Genomic DNA, 20048 nt, shown 5'->3' with positions numbered 1-20048 from the left:
CCCTTCCACCTAACCGTGATCACTTCCCGTCAGACAGTAAAAGATGGCGGTTGAACAGCATTGAATATGTTCTGTAATAAGCCATTAAAACGCGGGTATTTGCCAATGTTTCAATGGGGCGAAGACGCCGAGCCCCTACTTAATAATTACGTCGCGCGAAATGATATAGAATATGTGTAACATTTGTTCCAGTTTGAAGTAATTGCGAGTCGATAGTTTACATTTTTTTCGGTCTCCATCGGTGGAGCTTTCCTTGTTATTTTAAAATGGCTCCAGTGCAGATTGGATCAGATGGGCAACTGGTCCCTATCGGGGGTCCCACCTCGGTCACCCAACCGCCTTCTTCCGGACCCCAGGCGACGCAAGGGGTCCGGCTGAGCCTGCTGATTGAGTTTCTCCTGCAGAGGACCTACCATGAAATCACCCTGTTGGGTGAACTGTAAGTAGCTAATGACGAGACTCCGTCAAGTGGGCTGTTGATGTTGACTCTTGTTATATCTGATCCAGGTCCATCAGGCTCAAAATAGTGGTTATGATGTGTTTTGTTTCATGGCAAAGCGATTGGAAAGTAGATAGTTGTGCATGTAGCCTACTTGGAATCTTTTCTTTCAACCATTTATTTCACCCGTGCGTCCATATTAATTGAGATTTCTTTATTTTCTGTGTTCATATGGTGTGGTAAAATTATGTTGTCTGAAAGTTACCCATAACGTTTCTGTCCTTCTTGCAGTCTACCCAGAAAAACAGACATGGAAAGGTAAGTGTGTCTCTTGGTTCACTCGGTGTGCTCACTGATGAAATTGACTTGTCAAAATGGGAATGTTGTGTTGTATGTGACAGGCACCTTTTTGCCTCTTTGACCATTGGTGCCGATGAGTATGAAAACTTTTCTACTGTACTGTTTCTGACAGAAAAATCGAGATCGTTCAGTTTTCTAGTCGGACCAGGCAGCTGTTTGTGCGTCTCCTTGCCCTGGTGAAATGGGCCAGCAACGCTGGGAAGGTGGAAAAGTGTGCGGTATGTAAGCAAGACTACAGTACTCTACTACACCAATCATATTCTCACAGTGGGCATACACAACCAGATACTAGATTGAGTTATGCACATACAAGTCTAACTGTCTCACAATTTTTCCCACTGATATCAATGCATTGTTTATGTGAAAGTTTGAGTTAGGCCTACTTGCACATTATTAAAATTAGAACTACTTAGTAGTCATTAACAGTCGTAAGCTAACCTGACCTCTAACCCCTAACCTCCGGTTTCCACGGAAACAGATGATCTCCAGCTTCCTGGACCAGCAGGCCTTCTTGTTTGTGGACACGGCTGACAGGCTGGCATCGCTGGCAAGGGACGCCCTGGTGCACGCACGCCTGCCCAGCTTTGCCATCCCGTTTGCCATTGATGTGCTCACCACTGGCTCATACCCGCGCCTGCCCACCTGCATACGAGTAAGACACCCCTAACTGGTCTGTGTTGTCCATCTTTCTGTTATTTATTCTTATTGTATTGGTGTCTTTTGGCCTCTTGACTAGGCCTCTTTATTATAAATGAGAGCTGGTTCTCTGTTGACTTGCCTGGTTAAGTAGTGCTCACTGGTCAAATAGAATGAGGCGTCTGATACCTCTGTGTTTATTAGCTACTGTAGCTGAAGTAGCCATGGTGACTGCCTGGTTTAGCCAGCAATTTTGTCCTTCGTGTACTCTGTACTCTTCATTTGTGTGCATGATGTACATATGTGCACAAACACATAAACCCTTAGTGGGTTACCACCACCATCTGGACGGGAGTGTGGAATAGGAACGGAGAAATCTGAAGCCCTATTTGAGCCAGTGCATTGACAGCTGTGTGTGTGTGTGTGTGTGTGTGTGTGTGTGTGTGTGTGTGTGTGTGTGTGTGTGTGTGTGTAGGATAAAATCATTCCTCCAGATCCCATCACTAAAGTGGAGAAACAGACAACCCTGAACCAGCTCAATCAGATCCTGCGACATCGTCTTGTCACAACAGACCTACCACCTCAGCTAGCCAACCTCACCGTGGGTAAGAAACACGCATAGCCGCACACACACAGGTTTCCATTGAAATCCTTGGGCGGGCCACTGAGGCATCCCGAAAAAACACTTAAGTCCAAACAGTGTAAAAAATATATATATATATATTTTGTGGACATCCCTTCAAATGAGTGGATTCGGTCATTTCAGTTACACCCATTGCTGACAGGTGTATAAAATCGAGCACACAGCCATGCAATCTTCATAGACAAACATTGGCAGTAGAATGGCCCGTACTGAAGAGCTCAGTGACTTTCAATGTGGCACCGTCATAGGATTCCACCTTTCCAACAAGTCAGTTTGTTAAATTGTTGTCATGCTAGAGCTGCCCCTGTCAACTGTAAGTGCTGTTATTGTGAATTGGAAGCATCTAGGAGCAACAACGGCTCAGCCGCGAAGTGAACGGGACCGCCGAGTGGTGAAGCGCGTATTGCATATAAATTGTCCTCGGTTGCAACACTCACTACCGAGATCCAAACTGCTTCTGGAAGCAGCGTCAGCACAAGAACTGTTCATTGGGAGCTTCATGAAATGAGTTTCCATGTCCGATCAGCCGCACACAAGCCTAAGATCACAATGCCAAACATCGATGTAAAGCTCACCTCCATTAGACTCTGGAGGGGTGAAACGCGTTCTCTGGAGTTCGGCGAATGGGAAGAGGACGCTGCCTTACATCTTTGAGATGAATTGGAACGCAGTCTGCGAGCCATGCCTATTCGCCCAACATCAGTGCCCAACCTCACTGATGCTGTTGTGACTGAAGTCCCCGCAGTAATGTTGTATTGATTTAGCTATTATGTTTGCTCGAAAGATCACAGCATTAGCAATGGCAAAATGCATAGAATAAGAAATTAGCATTAAAACTGCAAAATATTCTCTCAGTTCCATGGGAGACTGTGGAATTTTAGTAAATTAGCTTTAAAAAATAAAACAATTTCACTCCGGTCCATGGAGAAATGTGTTGAATTGCAGAGAATTTGCTTTAATATTCCAAAAGTTACCTACACCATTAAATCCAACGGAGCCCCCGAGGGGTGGACCACGCCCCTTTTTTTTGTTCCAGGAAGTAAAAAAAACTACTCCCACACAAAGCTGGCCAATCTCTCCATGGGTAAACATCACACAGCAAGACAGTTTCTGGCTATTGAAAAGGTGGCAACCATTATGTGTTGTAGTTAACGGGCGTGTGAAGTTCCGCGTGGAGGGGGAGTTTGAGGCCACTCTGACAGTGATGGGGGATGACCCAGATATTCCCTGGAGACTCTTGAAGCTGGAGATACTGGTGGAGGACAAGGAGACTGGAGGTAAGATACACAACACCTGAAAGACCACACACCAAACACACAGAACCCAATGCTAACACACCAATCTAGGATTAGAGCTAATCTAGGTTTTGTAAATCTAGGTTTATAATTAATCAGAGATGTGTTCCACCACTTTATTTTAAAAATCTGAATCAGTAAATCTAACGGTTTTAAACTATTATTAGTGACATGTTACACCGAAATATGAGGTATTTCGTGAGTTGAAACGAAGTAGCTAGCCTACCTGACAAATGATGCCACAAAGTTGCTGTTCCTTGATAAAATAATAACAATGTAACGTTAGAACTACTGCAACTCCATTGTGAAAGGTTATCATGGGTTGGCTAATTTTTAAATAAAATCCGTTATTTGCCAGTACTAGACAGAAAACGAATTTGTTAGCTAACATTAGCTACTGTAGCTAGCTAGTTTAGAAACCAAGCTAACTAGCATCCAATATTATTTAGCCATTTATTATCTGTCAGCTCGCCACCTTATCATGGCATGTCAACGAAGTTCAAATTTCTCCGCGTCTCCCGTTACAGCAAGTTGCATAAAATCATCATTCGTACCAAGGCTGGGCATATCATAAACTCCAATTTAATTGTTGTACAAAATGGGCACGTAAATAGCCTACTAATAATTATTTAATTAAACCTGTCTCTAATTATTCTCAGAGGAACTCTCCACAGAAGATATGCTTCCATTTTATTAGTTAAACTACCTCAAGTGGCAGTTTAGAATTGCTCTCCAATCTAAATTATTTGTTAACAGGCTTAAAATTAATCTACGTTTAAAGTGAAAACTTAATTAATTAATTAATTAACTTAATTTAAATTAAGTCCTTCCTCTAATCTAACTAGGATTAAATTAAATCTAGGTTTAACATTTGATGCAGCAAGATTAATAGACACATCTTGATTTAGCCCAGTTTAAGAGTTAATCCATATTGGGGCAACCCATCCCCACTGTACAACTCTCACCAACTTGATCTACTGTAGATTATAATTATTCTGGTCCTGATGCGCAGGAGGAATCATGAATGAAAAATGCAGCCAGCACTCGCAAATAAACTATTTCATTAGATTGCTTTCTCTTTTTCACCATCCTCTATTTTTAATATTTTCCCCTCCATCCTCCCCCCGCCTCCTTCCAGATTGCAGAGCTCTTGTCCACAGTATGCAGGTGAACTTCATCCATGAGCTGGTGCAGTCGCGCCTGTTTGCAGACGAGAAACCACTGCAGGACATGTACAGCTGCCTGCGTATCCTTTCTGTGTGTGTGAGCGCGCACGCTGTTTCTGTGCAGACAGTGGGCTCAGGGCCAAGTCTGGCTTGAGCTGCTGCAGTGTGTGTGTGCGCACGTACTGTATTGACTGGCAGTGACCATGCATACAGCAGGCTCAGACACCAACAGCATTGCAATGGCCGAGGCCTTGGGGTCAGGGACATGCTGCAGCCAACAGCCACACAATGTCTTTCAGTTCATCAGGTTCCATGAACCAAGGAGAAATATTTACATTTCATATGCTATTTAGTGTGAATTGAGAATGTAATCCAACACACACACATTCAAGATTGAGAGAGAAAAAGGGGTGTAGTGTTATGGGCCTACATCTGTTGCCCAGTGGGAAATGTGGACCTGGGCCATTTTTCAAGATGGTCGTAGTTATGGCAGAACTGCATCTGGCAACCCCCAGCTACTGCTAATTACCCTCCTATGTTTTCACTGCACTGTCTATCAAGATAATGTGGTTATCATCAAATCAAATGTATTTATATAGCCCTTCTAACAGCAGCTGATATCTCAAAGTGCTGTACAGAAACCCAGCCTAAAACCCCAAACAGCAAGCAATACAGGTGTAGAAGCACGGTGGCTAGGAAAAACTCCCTAGAAATGCCAAAACCTAGGAAGAAACCTAGAGAGGAACCAGGCTATGAGGGGAGACCAGTCCTCTTCTGGCTGTGCCGGGTGGAGATTATAACAGAACATGGCCAAGATGTCCAAATGTTCATAAATGACCAGCATGGTCAAATAATAATAATCACAGTAGTTGTCGAGGGTGCAACAAGTCAGCACCTCAGGAGTAAATGTCAGTTGGCTTTTCATAGCCGATCATTAAGAGTATCTCTACCGCTCCTGCTGTCTCTAGAGAGTTGAAAAGAGCAGGTCTGGGACAGGTAGCACGTCCGGTGAACAGGTCAGGGTTCCATAGCCGCAGGCAGAACAGTTGAAACTGGAGCAGCAGCATCATGCCAGGTAGTCCTGGGGCATGGTCCTAGGGCTCAGGTCCTCCGAGAGAGAGAGAATTAGAGAGAGCATACTTAAATTCACACAGGATAAGACAGGAGAAGTACTCCAGATATAACAGACTGACCCTAGCTCCCCCGACACATAAACTACTGCAGCATAAATACTGGAGGCTGAGACAGGGGGAGTCAGGAGAGACCGTGGCCCCATCTGATGATACCCCCGAAAGGGCCAAACAGGCAGGACCCACTTTGCCAAAGCACAGCCCCCACACCACTAAAGGGATATCTTCAACCACCAACTTACCATCCTGATACAAGGCTGAGTATAGCCCACAAAGATCTCCGCCACAGCACAACCCAAGGGGGGCGCCAACCCAGACAGGAAGATCACGTCAGTGACTCAACCCACTCAAGTGATGCATCCCTCCTAGGGACGGCATGGAAGAGCCCCAGTGACTCAGCCCCTGTAGTAGGGTTAGAGGCAGAGAATCCCAGTGGAGGGGAACCGGCCAGGCAGAGACAGCAAGGGCGGTTCGTTGCTCCAGTGCCTTTCCGTTCACCTTCACACTCCTGGGCCAGACAACACTCAATCATATGACCCACTGAAGAGATGAGTCTTCAGTAAAGACTTAAAGGTTGAGACTGAGTTTGCATCTCTCACATGGGTAGGCAGACCATTCCATAAAAATTGAGCTCTTTTGGAGAAAGCCCTGCCTCCAGCTGTTTGCTTAAAAATTCTAGGGACAATTAGGAGGCCTGCGTCTTGTGACCGTAGCGTACGTGTAGGTATGTACGGCAGGACCAAATCGGAAAGATGGGTAGGAGCAAGCCCATGTAATGCTTTGTAGGTTAGCAGTAAAACCTTAATCAGCCCTTGCCTTAACAGGAAGCCAGTGTAGGCAGGCTAGCACTGAAGTAATATGATCACAATCTTTTGGTTCTAGTCAGGATTCTAGCAGCCGTATTTAGTTTACTTAGTGCTTTATCCGGGTAGCCGGAAAGTAGAGCATTGCAGTAGTCTAACCTAGAAGTAACAAAAGCATGAATGAATTTTTCTGCATCATTTTTGGACAGAAAGTTTCTGATTTTTGCAATGTTACGTAGATGGAAAAAAGCTGTCCTTGAAATGGTCTTGATATGTTCTTCAAAAGAGAGATCAGGGTCCAGAGTAACGCTGAGGTCCTTCACAGTTTTATTTGAGACGACTGTACAACCATCAAGATTAATTGTCAGATTCAACAGAAGATCTCTTTGTTTCTTGGGACCTAGAATAAGCATCTCTGTTTTGTCCGAGTTTAAAAGTAGAAAGTTTGCAGACATCCACTTATGTCTGAAACACAGGCTTCTAGCGAGGGCAATTTTGGGGCTTCACCATGTTTAATTGAAATGTACAGCTGTGTGTCATCTGCATAGCAGTGCAAGTTAACATTATGTTTTCTAATGACATCCCCAAGAGGTAAAATATATAGTGAAAACAATAGTGGTCCTAAAACGGAAACTTGAGGAACACCAAAATTTACAGTTGATTTGTCAGAGGACAAACCATTCACAGAGACAAACGGATATCTTTTCGACAGATAAGATCTGAACCAGGCCAGAACTTGTCCGTATAGACCAATTTGGGTTTCCAATCTCTCCAAAAGAATGTGATGGTCGATGGTATCAAAAGCAGCACTAAGGTCTAGGAGCACGAGGACAGATGCAGAGCCTCAGTCTGACGCCATTAAAAGGTCATTTACCGCCTTCACAAGTGCAGCCTAAGTGCTATGATGGGGTCTAAAACCACGTATACAGTGGGGCAAAAAAGTATTTAGTCAGCCACCAATTGTGCAAGTTCTCCCACTTAAAAAGATGAGAGGCCTGTAATTTTCATCATAGGTACACTTCAACTATGACAGACAAAATGAGAGAGAAAAAATCCAGAAAATCACATTGTAGGATTTTTTAAGCATTAATTTGCAAATTATGGTGGAAAATAAGTATTTGGTCAATAACAAAAGTTTATCTCAATACTTTGTTATATACCCTTTGTTGGCAATGACAGAGGTCAAACGTTTTCTGTAAGTCTTCACAAGGTTTTCACACACTTGCTGGTATTTTGGCCCATTCCTCCATGCAGATCTCCTCTAGAGCAGTGATGGTTTGGGGCTGTTGCTGGGCAACACGGACTTTCAACTCCCTCCAAAGATTTTCTATGGGGTTGAGATCTGGAGACTGGCTAGGCCACTCCAGGACCTTGAAATGCTTCTTACGAAGCCACTCCTTCGTTGCCCGGGCGGTGTGTTTGGGATCATTGTCATGCTGAAAGACCCAGCCACGTTTCATCTTCAATTCCCTTGCTGATGGAAGGAGGTTTTCACTCAAAATCTCACAATACATGGCCCCATTCATTCTTTCCTTTACACGGATCAGTCGTCCTGGTCCCTTTGCAGAAAAACAGCCCCAAAGCATGATGTTTCCACCCCCATGCTTCACAGTAGGTATGGTGTTCTTTGGATGCAACTCAGCATTCTTTGTCCTCCAAACACGACGAGTTGATTTTTTTACCAAAAAGTTATATTTTGGATTCATCTGACCATATGACATTCTCCCAATCTTCTTCTGGATCATACAAATGCTCTCTAGCAAACTTCAGACGGGCCTGGACATGTACTGGCTTAAGCAGGGGGACACGTCTGGCACTGCAGGATTTGAGTCCCTGGCGGCGTAGTGTGTTACTGATGGTAGGCTGTGTTACTTTGGTCCCAGCTCTCTGCAGGTCATTCACTAGGTCCCCCCGGGTGGTTCTGGGATTTGATGATTTGTGATCATTTTGACCCCACGGGGTGAGATCTTGCGTGGAGCCCCAGATCGAGGGAGATTATCAGTGGTCTTGTATGTCTTCCATTTCCTAATAATTGCTCCCACAGTTGATTTCTTCAAACCAAGCTGCTTACCTATTGCAGTTTGGAGTGTGACTGTTTGAGGTTGTGGACAGGTGTCTTTTATACTGATAACAAGTTCAAACAGGTGCCATTAATACAGGTAACGAGTGGAGGACAGAGGAGCCTCTTAAAGAAGAAGTTACAGGTCTGTGAGAGCCAGAAATCTTGCTTGTTTGTAGGTGACCAAATACTTATTTTCCACCATAATTTGCAAATAAATTCATTAAAAATCCTACAATGTGATTTTCTGGATTTTTTTTCTTCTCATTTTGTCTGTCATAGTTGAAGTGTACCTATGATGAAAATTACAGGCCTCTCTCATCTTTTAAAGTGGGAGAACTTGCGCAATTGGTGGCTGACTAAATACTTTTTTGCCCCACTGTACATTGTTTGTCTTCAGGAAGGCAGTGAGTTGCAGCGCAACAGCTTTTTCTAAAATTTTTGAAAGGAATGGAAGATTCAATATAGGCCGATTAGTTTTTTATATTTTCTGGGTCAAGGTTTGGCTTTTTCAAGAGAGGCTTTATTACTGCCACTTTTAGTGAGTTTGGTACACATCCGGTGGATAGAGAGCCGTTTATTATGTTCAACATAGAAGGGCCAAGCACAAGTTATAGCCAAGTTATAACAACATTAAATATCATAACGCTGTCACACAAGCACAAACATAATGCTAAATGTATTTGTAATACCGTTATGCCCAATAGACGGCCAATTATTAAATAGGTTGAAAGATTTCTATGAGTCTGTTGTTTTTATTAACTTAACACAACTCTGTAGCAAGTACGTTTTTCCCATTTATTTCGTTTTCATTAGTTTTACTCCGTAGCAAGTATAACTGCCAGCCGCGGCCTACTTTAATAGCTGAAGCCTGTCAGCGTCCAGACACCACACACAGACCCCCACACTCAGTTAGCATGGGTGTGTCTGCATTTCTGTATGTATTGTGAATGTGTGTATGCCATCCTCCTGGCCCAGCCCTTCCTTGACTCTTCCCCCCCCCTGTCCAGATTCTTTCTGCCTGTCTCTCCAGCTAGAGGTCCTCCACTCCCAGACCCTCATGCTGTACCGAGAGCGCTGGGGAGACCTGGTGCAGGTGGAACACTACATGCCTGCCAAGTGCCTCACACTGGCCGTCTGGAAGTAAGAAACACTTGGTTGATTGCTTAGTTGAATGAATACTTCATCACAGGGAAATTGGTCCATCATCATTTGACCCATCCCTCTCGCCCTCTCTCTTGGTTCTTCGCTCTCTCCCCTTCTCCAGCCAACAGGTCTTGGGCAGGAAGACTGGCACTGCGTCGGTCCACAAAGTCACCATCAAGATTGATGAATCAGACGGCTCCAAGCCTCTGCAGATCTCCCATGATCCTCCGCTCCCTGCCTGTGACTCCAGACTGATGGAGAGAGCCATGAAGGTGAGCTAACGCCTCGTTCCTCACAGCTACAGTCCTCTACTATTATTTTGTTGTGATGAGGACCTCATCACAGTCTCTGGTCCTGCCCCCTCCTGTAGATTGATCACTTGTCAGTGGAGAAGCTTTTGATTGACAGCGTGCACGCTCGCTCTCATCAGAAGCTGCAGGAGCTGAAAGCCATCCTGAAGAGCAGCAACCCCAGCGACAGCTGTGAGTCTCTCTGTCCTCTCTGATTTATCAATACACTAACTGATCCAACAACACTGACCTAGAATGCAATAAATAATGCTGTGGACAGAAACAACCATGTTGTCAGTGTGCAATGTTATTGTTGTCTCTCCTTGCCTGTGTTTCAGCGTTCATAGAGACCGCTCTGCCCACTCTGGTCATTCCCATCTTGGAGCCCTGCGGACGCTCCGAGTGCCTGCACATCTTCGTAGACCTGCACTCAGGGATGTTCCACCCCATGCTGTATGGGATCGGTAAGCATAGAGTAGCACCCTCACCACATCGGTAAGCAGGGAGACACACACATAAATATACACTGTACTGACTTCCACTGTGACTGTCTCCAGATCAATCCATGCTGGATGACATCGAGAAGACCATCAACGATGACATGAAGCGCATCATATCCTGGCTACAGCAGCTCAAGTAAGTCCACTTCCTGTCTCTCTCACTCTGTGTCAACTCCCTGTCATGTGGCTAATCACTCTTCCTCAGAAAGCCATATGTAAAGTGATTCACCCTAGTACTTTAGTAGTCTATACTTTGTAGTATACCCATATGGATACGAGAAGAGGTACTGTCCCTTTTTTTAAACCTAATTTATTTTTTATTTTTTTCCCATCTCTTACGGGACATAGTCTCCGTAATACAGGGGCGGTCTTATGTTAGCCCTTGTCCTAGTGTGGCGCACTGGTAGCATATTGGGAGCCTCAGGGCCTCCTGGCACCTCGAGGCCTCACTGGGACGTTGGGCACCTCTGGGAGCCTCGAGGCCTCTCCTGGCACCTCTGGGATGTTGGGCACCTCTGGGAGCCTCAGGGCCTCTCCTTCCTTTTTCACATCTTCCTTAAATTGTGGAGGGACGGTCGGCAGAGATAACTGTCCTGGTGGGGTGTTCCCCATCTCCTCATTATGTGTCCTGCCCACACCATCCAGAGGATATTCACAGTCTTCCCATGTGGCCCTCCTGTGCCCTATGCTCTCCTGAACTGGGCTTATGTCCCTACGGTTCCTTCCATATTATCGTCCCTTTATTTCCACTTCATATGACCTTGCGCTGATGTGCCCTATGCATGTGCCAAGACTCCATGTGGCATCCCTGGTGTGAGGTGACAGGAGCACTCTGACAGCTTGGCCTTTGTTTTATTACAGGCAGATTTTTTTGCATGCTGGTCATAGTGATGTTTTGACTTGTCCTGACATGCACGCTTGTGTGCCTGAACATCCCTAATGACCTTTGGTGCGAGGAGCTTGGGAGCTGTTAGCAACAGAGTCTAGACGATAAGCGCTGTACAGGACTGCTGCCGAAGCCCTCTGTGGCAGTATTTCTCCACGCCAAAATGGCTTGCCACACATCTGTGCCTTCCTGCATAGCCTTTGTGATAAGGGTCTTTGCTATTTTCACTGACTCCACCTTAACATTATTCTGACTGATAGGGTGTGGAGTTCACACTCCCAGGCTTTTGCAAAAAAAAGCAAAGTCTTGACTCGTGAACTGGGGCACCTTTAGTCGTAACTACACCACTGTCAGGTATGCCATATCTGCTAAACTGCTGCTTACAACAGTCAATGATGCAAGCCGCTGTTGTGTCAATCACTTTCTCCACCTCCCAAAAATCTGAATAGTAGTCCACTTTTAATCAGAAAAAGAAGGTTCTTGACTGTGAACAGATTAGAGGTCGAACGATTAATCGGAATGGCCGATTAATTAGGGCCGTTTTCATAACAATCGGAAATCGGTATTTTTGGGCGCCGATTTGCCCAATTTATTTTATTTTTTACACCTTTTATTTAATCTTTATTTAACTTGGCAAGTTAACCTTACAGTTAACTAGTCCAACGCAATAACGACCTGCCTCTCTCTCGTTGCACTCCACAAGGAGACTGCCTGTTACGCAAATGCAGTAAGCCAAGGTAAGTTGCTAGCTAGCATTACATTTCTTATAAAAAACAATAAATCATAATCACTAGTTAACTACACATGGTTGATGAAATTACTAGATATTTTCTAGCGTGTCCTGCGTTGCATATAATCTGACTGAGCATACAAGTATCTAAGTATCTGACTGAGCGGTGGTAGGCAGAAGTAGGCGCGTAAACATTCATTCAAACAGCAGTTTCGTGCGTTTTGCCAGCAGCTCTTCGTTGTGCGTCAATCTGTTTATGACTTCAAGCCTATCAACTCCCGAGATGAGGCTGTTGTAACCGAAGTGAAATGGCTGGCTAGTTAGCGGAGCTACTCGCTCTGAGCCTTGGGGTGGTTGTTTCCCTTGCTCTGCATGGGTAACGCTGCTTCGATGTGGTGGTTGTTGTCGTTGTGTTGCTGGTTCGAGCCCAGGGAGGAGCGAGGAGAGGGACGGAAGCTATACTGTTACACTGGCAATACTAAAGTGACTATAAGAACATCCAGTAGTCAACGGTTAATTAAATACAAATGGTATAGAGGGAAATAGTCCTATAATTCCTATAATAACTACAAACCTAAAACATCTTACCTGGGAATATTGAAGACTCATGTTAAATGGAACCACCAGCTTTCATATGTTCTCATGTTCTGAGCAAGGAACTGAAACGTCAGCTTTCTTACATGGCACATATTGCACTTTTACTTTCTTCTCCAACACTTTGTTTTTGCATTATTTAAACCAAATTGAACATGTTTCATTATTTATTTGAGGCTAAATTGATTTTATTGGTGTATTATATTAAATTAAAATAACTGTTCATTCAGTATTGTTGTAATTGTCATTATTACAAATAAATATATATTATTTTTTTTTAAACATAAAAAAAAAAGTCAGATTAATCGGTATCGGCTTTTTTGGTCCTCCAATAATCGGTATCGGCGTTGAAAAATCATAATCGGTCGACCTCTAGAACAGATCCATTCCCACTTTTCACCAGTGACGTGCTGGTATATCATGTGGCTTCAGCTTTTCCTTTTGCTGTATTTCCAGGTAAATGTGCTTCTATGCAGGCTAAGAACATCTTAAAGATGCACTATGAAGAAATCACTCCACAATTTCCTGCTTGCAAAAATGTCAATAGTTCACTTTAATTTTTTTATTTCTCCTTTATTTAACCAGGTAGGTTAAACAAATAAACAAACATACAGTCAATAATACAGTAGAAAATGTATATATACAGTGTGTGCAAATGATTTAAGGGAGGTAAGGCAATAAAAAGGACATGGTGGCGAAGTAATTACAATATAGCAATTAAACACTGGAGTGATAGATGTGCAGAAGATGAATGTGCAAGTAGAGATACTGGGGTGCAAAGGAGCAAGGTAAATACAGTATGGGGATGAGGTAGTTGGATGGGCTATTTACAGATGGTCTATGTACAGGTGCAGTGATCTGTGAGCTGCTCTAACAGCTGGTGATTTTAAAGCTAGTAAGGGAGGTATAAGTCTCCAGCTTCAGGGATTTTTGTTTGTTCCAGTCGTTCGTTCCAGTCGTTGGCAGCAGAGAACTGGAAGGAAAGGCGGCCAAAGAAGGAATTGGCTTTGGGGGTGACCAGTGAGATATACCTGCTGGAGCGTGTGCTACGGGTGGGTGCTGCTATGGTGACCAGTGAGCTGAGATAAGGCGGGGCTTTACCTAGCAAAGACTTGTAGATGACCTGGAGCCAGTGGGTTTGGCGACGAGAATGAAGTGAGGGCTAGCCAACGAGAGCGTACAGGTCGCAATGGTGGGTAGTATATGGGGCTTTGGTGATGAAACGGATGGCACTGTGATAGACTGGATCCAATTTGTTGAGTAGAGTGTTGGAGGCTATTTTGAAAATGACATTGCCGAAGTCGAGGATCAGTAGGATGGTCAGTTTTACGAGAGTATGCATGAGTGAAGGATGCTTTGTTGCGAAATAGGAAGCCTATTCTAGATTTAATTTTGGATTGGAGATGCTTAATGTGAGTCTGGAAGGAGAGTTTACAGTCTAACCAAATACCTAGGTATGTAGTTGTCAACATTTTATAAGTCAGAACCGTCCTGAGTAGTGATACTGGACGGGCGGGCAGGTGTGGGCAGCGATCAGTTGAAGAGCATACATTTAGTTTTACTTGCATTTAAGAGCAGTTGGCCACTGAAGGAGAGCTGTATGGCATTGAAGCTTGTCTGGAGGTTAGTTAACACAGTGTCCAAAGAAGGGCCAGAAGTATACAGAATGGTGTCGTCTTAATTTCAGTTTAAGTGACAAAACAAGCAAGTATAGTGTAGAGAATCATAGTACCATCTAAGCCGCTGTGAAATATATTTTCCTTAACCAAAAATATTGTGTTTTCAGCTGATTTTGAAACTGGTGTACAAAAGTAAAAGTCGCAAAAAGGAAACTTGAGAACGGGAAGCATAGAAATAGGGCGCATAGCACATATTTAGACGTTCTTAGATTTGCTTTCAATGAGAATGACCGGTCTATAACACGAATGTCTATGTGAATTCACCTGTAAGCACTGCCCTGTCATAGTGTGATATGCATAGAAATATAATTACTAGAACGGGTATTGCATTTAATTAAATGTTCTGGGATTCTAGTTCTATGATAATTTAATCTGTCCAGTAAATGGTCTGTTTGGACAATGTCACATTTCTGTTTACTAATGTTTCCCCCACCCCTCTCTTCTCCCCCATACCTAACTTTCCCTTCTCCCTCTCTCTACTCTACTCCCTCCCTCCAGGTTTTGGTTAGGAGAGCAGAGGTGTAGACAGTCTGTGAAACACCTCCCCACTATCTGCACAGACATACTACACCTCTCCAACTCTGCTTCCCACCCTGCCAGCAGCCTATCAAAACACAGGCTCTTCATCCGGCTTACCCGCCTACCACAGTATTACATTGTAAGCCCCTCACGCCTTATGCCTATTACTGGTCATCAAAAAACTATGTATTTGTAGCAAACACAAGAAAATGTACAATATATATATATATATATATATATATATATATATATATATATATATATATATATATATATATATATATATATATATATATATGTGTGTATGTATTAGTACATTAATCATGCACAACTTTCCCACTATTTTATTTGTGTCTCCTTCCCCTCTCCCTGCTTTTTCACCCGTCCATCTTTCTCTCCCTCCCTAGGTGGTAGAGATGCTGGATATGCCTGGCTGTCCCACAGAGCTACATTACAAGTACTCCTTCCTGTCTGTGTCTCAGTTGGAAGGTGAGGAGGGACCTCCATGCGCCCAGCTCCTGCAGCAGTTCAAGCCGAACCTGGAACAGCTCGTCCTGGACAATTCCGCTGGCCAAGGGGCCCGCCCGGGAGCTAAGAGAAAAGTAGGAATGGATTGCAGAACTGATTGTATTGGTGGCAATGATTTAAGATAGAGCTAATTTGAAACCATGTCCTAAAAGGAGTAAACCGAGGAAAAATCCTTACAGTACCAGTCAAAAGTTTGGACACACCTACTCATTCAAGAAATAACACACATGGAATCATGTAGTAACCAAAAAGTGTTCATCAAAATATATTTTAGATTCTTCAAAGTCGCCACCCTTTGACTTGATGACAGCTTTGCACACTCTTGGCATTATCTCAACCAGCTTCATGAGGTAGTCACCTGGAATGCTTTTCCAACAGTCTTGATGGAGTTCCCACATGCTGAGCACTTGTTGGCTGCTTTTCCTTGGACCACAGAGTGAACTCATCCCAAACCATCTCAATTGGGTTGAGGTCAGGTGATCGTGGAGGCCAGGTCATCTGGTGCAGCACTCATCACTCATCACTCTCTTCCTTGGTTAATTAAACCTTACACAGCCTGGAGGTGTGTTGGGTCATTGTCCTGTTGAAAAACAAATGATAGTCCCACTAAGCGCAAACCAGATGGGATGGCGTATCGCTGCAGAATACTGTGGTAGCCATGCTGGTTAAGTGTGCCTTGAATTCTAAATAAATCACGGACAGTGTCACCAGCAAAGCACCCCCACACCATCATACCTCTTCCTCCATGCTTCACGGTGGGAACCACACATGTGGAGATCATACGTTCACCTACTCTGCGTCTCACAAAGACATGGAGGTTGGAACCACAAATCTCAAATTTGTACTCATCAGACCAAAGGACAGCTTTCCACCAGTCTAGTGTCCATTGCTTGTGTTTATTGGCCCAAGCAAGTCTCTTCTTCTTATTGGTGTCCTTTAGTAGTGTTTTTTTTGTTGCAGCAATTTGACCATCAAAGGCCTGATTTACGCAGGCTCCTCTGAACAGTTGATGTTGCGATGTCTGTTACTTGAACTCTGTGAAGCATTTATTTGGGCTGCAATCTGAGGTGCAATCTGAATTGACAATTTCTGAGGCTGGTAACTCTAATAAACTTATCCTCTGCAGCAGAGGTAAGTCTGGGTCTTCCTTTTCTGTGGCGGTCCTCATGAGAGCCAGTTTCATCATAGCACTTGATGGTGTTTGTGACTGCACTTGAAGAAACTTTCAAAGTTCTAGAATTGTTCCGACTTGACTGACCTTCATGTCTTTACAGTAATGATGGACAGTCATTTCTCTTTGCTTATTTGAGCTGTTCTTAACATAATATGGACTTGGTCTTTTATGAAATAGGGCTACTTCTGCATACCACCACTACCTTGTCACAACACAACTGATTTGGCTCAAATGAAAGAAATTCCACAAATTAACGTTTAACAAGGCACACCTGTTAATTGAAATGGATTCCAGGTGACTTCCTCATGAAGCTGGTTGAGAGAATGCCAAGAGTGTGCAAAGCTGTCATGGCAAAGGGTGGCTACTTTGAAGATTCTCAAATCTAAAATATATTTTAATTTATTTAACCCTTTTTAGGTTACTATTGTACATGATTCCATATGTGTTATTTCATAGTCTTCTCTGTCCTCCAGTTATCAGGAGACCAGGGAGCTCTGGAGCCCAAGAAGCCCAAGCGCTCGGGGGAGATGTCTGCCTTCAACAAGGAGCTGGCTCACCTAGTGGCCATGTGTGACACCAACATGCCCTTCATAAGCCTCAGAGTGGAGGTATGGATGGAGGGAGTATACCCTTTTATTCTCTCTCTTCTCTACATCTTACAACTCTATACCTCAGTTTTTACTTTTCCACCATCGATGTCTTTCTTCATCATCCCTCTCCTCATCCATCCCTCCTGCTCTCTTTCTCACATCTCTCTCATCCTCTTCTCATCTCTCCCTCTCTTCCCTCCATTCCTCCTCTTGTCTCAACATGTGTCTCTCTCCTCTCTCTCTCTCTAGTTATCTCAGATGGAGATTCCCCACCAGGGTGTGCAGGTGGAAGGAGACGGCTGCAGCCACGCCATCCGCATCCTCAAGTAAGACTCCACATCCCAGGATACCTTGCAAATCCAGATGTCAGTGGCCCTGCCTAATAATATGGAAGTCAATGGGAATTTTAGAGATAATGCTAATATGATTTTGGTTCTACTGATTTAAACTGAAACTTTCTCGCATCGCAATAACATGCACCCAAAACAAAGATGATAGCTGATAGATAAAGATGATGGTTTTGTACCCTTTATTTCAGTAAAGTATGCACTATGTACCTGACCCCATGTGGTCCTGTCCCCCTCCCTAGGATCCCTTCCAGTAAGGGCGTAGGGGAGGAGACGAGTCTGGCTTTGGAGCGCTCTCTACTGGATTGCACCTTCCGTCTGCAGGGCCGGAACAACCGCACATGGGTGGCAGAACTAATTCTGACCAACTGCCCACTCAACAGCACACACAGCAAAGAGCAAGGTACACAGAAACGCACGCATATGGACACACAAAAAACACACAAACGTACATGTGTACACACACACACACACACACACACTCTACCCAAACTGTTCCCTTATCTCTCCCTGTTCTGTGTGTGTGTGTCCAGCCTCTACACGCCATGTGTATCTGACCTATGAGAACCCTCTGTCTGAGCCTGTGGGAGGGAGGAAGGTGGTGGAGATGTTCCTCAACGACTGGATCTCCATCAACCAGCTCTATCAGTGTGTCCTGGTGTTCTCACGATCACTAGCAGGTGTGTGTGTGTGCATGCATGCGTGCAAACATTTGTGGTACGAGAGCGGGGAATGAATTTTCTACTCATACAGCTAAAAGATAAGTAACGCATGACCATTTGTATTGATGACCATTTGTATTGATGACCATTTGTATTGACTGTGTGCTTATGTATTGTCTCCTCTCTTAGAGATGCCGTCCTACCTGAGTCTGTTTAGTGAGATCCGACTGTATAACTACCGCAAACTGGTTCTGTGTTACGGCAGCACCAAGGGCAGCTCAGTGAGTAACATTACACCAATGTCCTGTCTGAACTCTAGCCCTTTGCTAGGTTCCTTCCCAACTAGCGAGTGTATGGTGCCTCGTAGGGGTTTGAACGTTTTAAACTAAATTGAATTGTTAACGTATAGAAAAAAATCTGAAAACAAAAAACAAATGTTTTCTCACAAAATTACCACTAACAGGTTCCCATCATCATAAAGGGAAACATTTTAATTTATCAAATAGGCTGTAACGTTAGTAAGAGGGGTTATGCATCTTTCAAATTATTTACCACGAATATAAATCACTCGGCACATCATTGTCGTTAACAGTTGGGGGAGGAAGCTGATTACAGAAATGATTGTAGTTGATGTGCAGCCGGTATCAATAGCCTACTTGAGCAGCGAGGTCATTTGCTATACGAAGGACTGCAAGAGCCATTTGAGCTGCACATTTCCTGCTGCTCTTTAATTATTTGTTATAAAAATAAAATACTTTTTTTTCTTAACTTTTTTGTTGGTTAAGGTCTTGTAAGTAAGCATTTCACTGTAACCTGTTGTATTCGGCGCATGTGACAAATAAAATGTGATTTGACTCCCGCTACTGAAACAGATGCAACTTATCAATTGAACTGTTTACTCCAACTTCAACTGTTTCAACAGCTGTTATTCTCTTTTATAATAGGAGTGAAGACATACAGTTAACATCACTAGAACGCTACAGTTCTTCCCTTTTTAACCAGTAGAGACCCACATCTGTCATGTTTTTCTATTGCTCTGTTTTTTGATTAGTGAGCTTAAACTTGGTTGGGCAGCTTAAAGCACAGCGCTGTTTATGACTTCAAGCCTATCAACTGTTCTTATAGGCACTTTAGTATTGCCAGCCTAATCTCGGGGGTTGATAGGCTTGAAGTCATAAACAGCGCTGTGCTTTAAGCATTGCTAAGAGCTGCTGGCAAACGCAGTAAAGTGCTGTTTGAATGAATGCTTACGAGCCTGCTGCTGCTGCTTACCACCGCTCAGTCAGACTGCTCTATCAAGTATCAAATCATAAACTTAAATTTAATATAATAAACACACAGAAATATGAGGCTTTTTTAATTAATATGGTCAAATCTGGAAACTCTCATTTCAAAAACAAAACATTTATTCTTTCAGTGAAATGCGGAACCGTTCCGTATTTTATCGAACGGGTGGCATCCCTAAGTCTAAATATTGCTGTTACATTGTACAACCTTCAATGTTATGTCATAATTATGTAAAATTCTGGCAAATTAATTACGGTCTTTGTTAGGAATAAAAGGCCTTTCAACAGTTCGCAACGAGCCTAAACTGCTGCATCTACCCTGGCTCTGATTTCACTGAACGCAAGAGAAGTGACATAACATTGAAGGTTGTGCAATGTAACAGCAATATTTTGACTTAGGGATGCCACCCGTTCGATAAAATACGGAACGGTTCCGCATTTCACTGAAAGAATAAATGTTTTGTTTTCGAAATGAGAGTTTCCAGATTTGACTATATTAATTAAAAAAGCCTCATATTTCTGTGTGTTTATTATAAGAATAGTCAAAGGTATATGAAATACAAAAATGGTATAGAGAGAAATAGTC

General features: G+C 43.5%; 1 protein-coding gene across 1 annotated transcript in view; it reads left to right on the top strand.

The window, feature by feature from the left end:
- Positions 1–21: 21 nt before the first annotated feature.
- Positions 22–20048, top strand: part of LOC139405404 (mediator of RNA polymerase II transcription subunit 14-like) — a 45793-nt gene continuing 25766 nt past the window's right edge. Inside the window, exons 1-19 of the mRNA XM_071147726.1 lie at positions 22–439; positions 731–757; positions 912–1017; positions 1278–1451; positions 1911–2040; positions 3227–3355; positions 4512–4619; positions 9542–9674; positions 9799–9949; positions 10048–10159; positions 10306–10431; positions 10525–10603; positions 14855–15014; positions 15283–15477; positions 17051–17185; positions 17417–17493; positions 17757–17917; positions 18048–18194; positions 18366–18457. Of these exons, the coding sequence (XP_071003827.1) occupies positions 267–439; positions 731–757; positions 912–1017; positions 1278–1451; positions 1911–2040; positions 3227–3355; positions 4512–4619; positions 9542–9674; positions 9799–9949; positions 10048–10159; positions 10306–10431; positions 10525–10603; positions 14855–15014; positions 15283–15477; positions 17051–17185; positions 17417–17493; positions 17757–17917; positions 18048–18194; positions 18366–18457 (2415 nt within the window). The 5' untranslated portion in view covers positions 22–266. The remainder of the gene's footprint in view (positions 440–730; positions 758–911; positions 1018–1277; positions 1452–1910; positions 2041–3226; positions 3356–4511; positions 4620–9541; positions 9675–9798; positions 9950–10047; positions 10160–10305; positions 10432–10524; positions 10604–14854; positions 15015–15282; positions 15478–17050; positions 17186–17416; positions 17494–17756; positions 17918–18047; positions 18195–18365; positions 18458–20048) is intronic.

This window comes from Oncorhynchus clarkii, chromosome 3 (assembly GCF_045791955.1).
Source record: "Oncorhynchus clarkii lewisi isolate Uvic-CL-2024 chromosome 3, UVic_Ocla_1.0, whole genome shotgun sequence".
Taxonomy (NCBI): Eukaryota; Metazoa; Chordata; class Actinopteri; order Salmoniformes; family Salmonidae; genus Oncorhynchus; species Oncorhynchus clarkii.
Note: the sequence above shows the minus strand (reverse complement) of the source record. Positions and strands in the feature narration are given on the sequence as shown.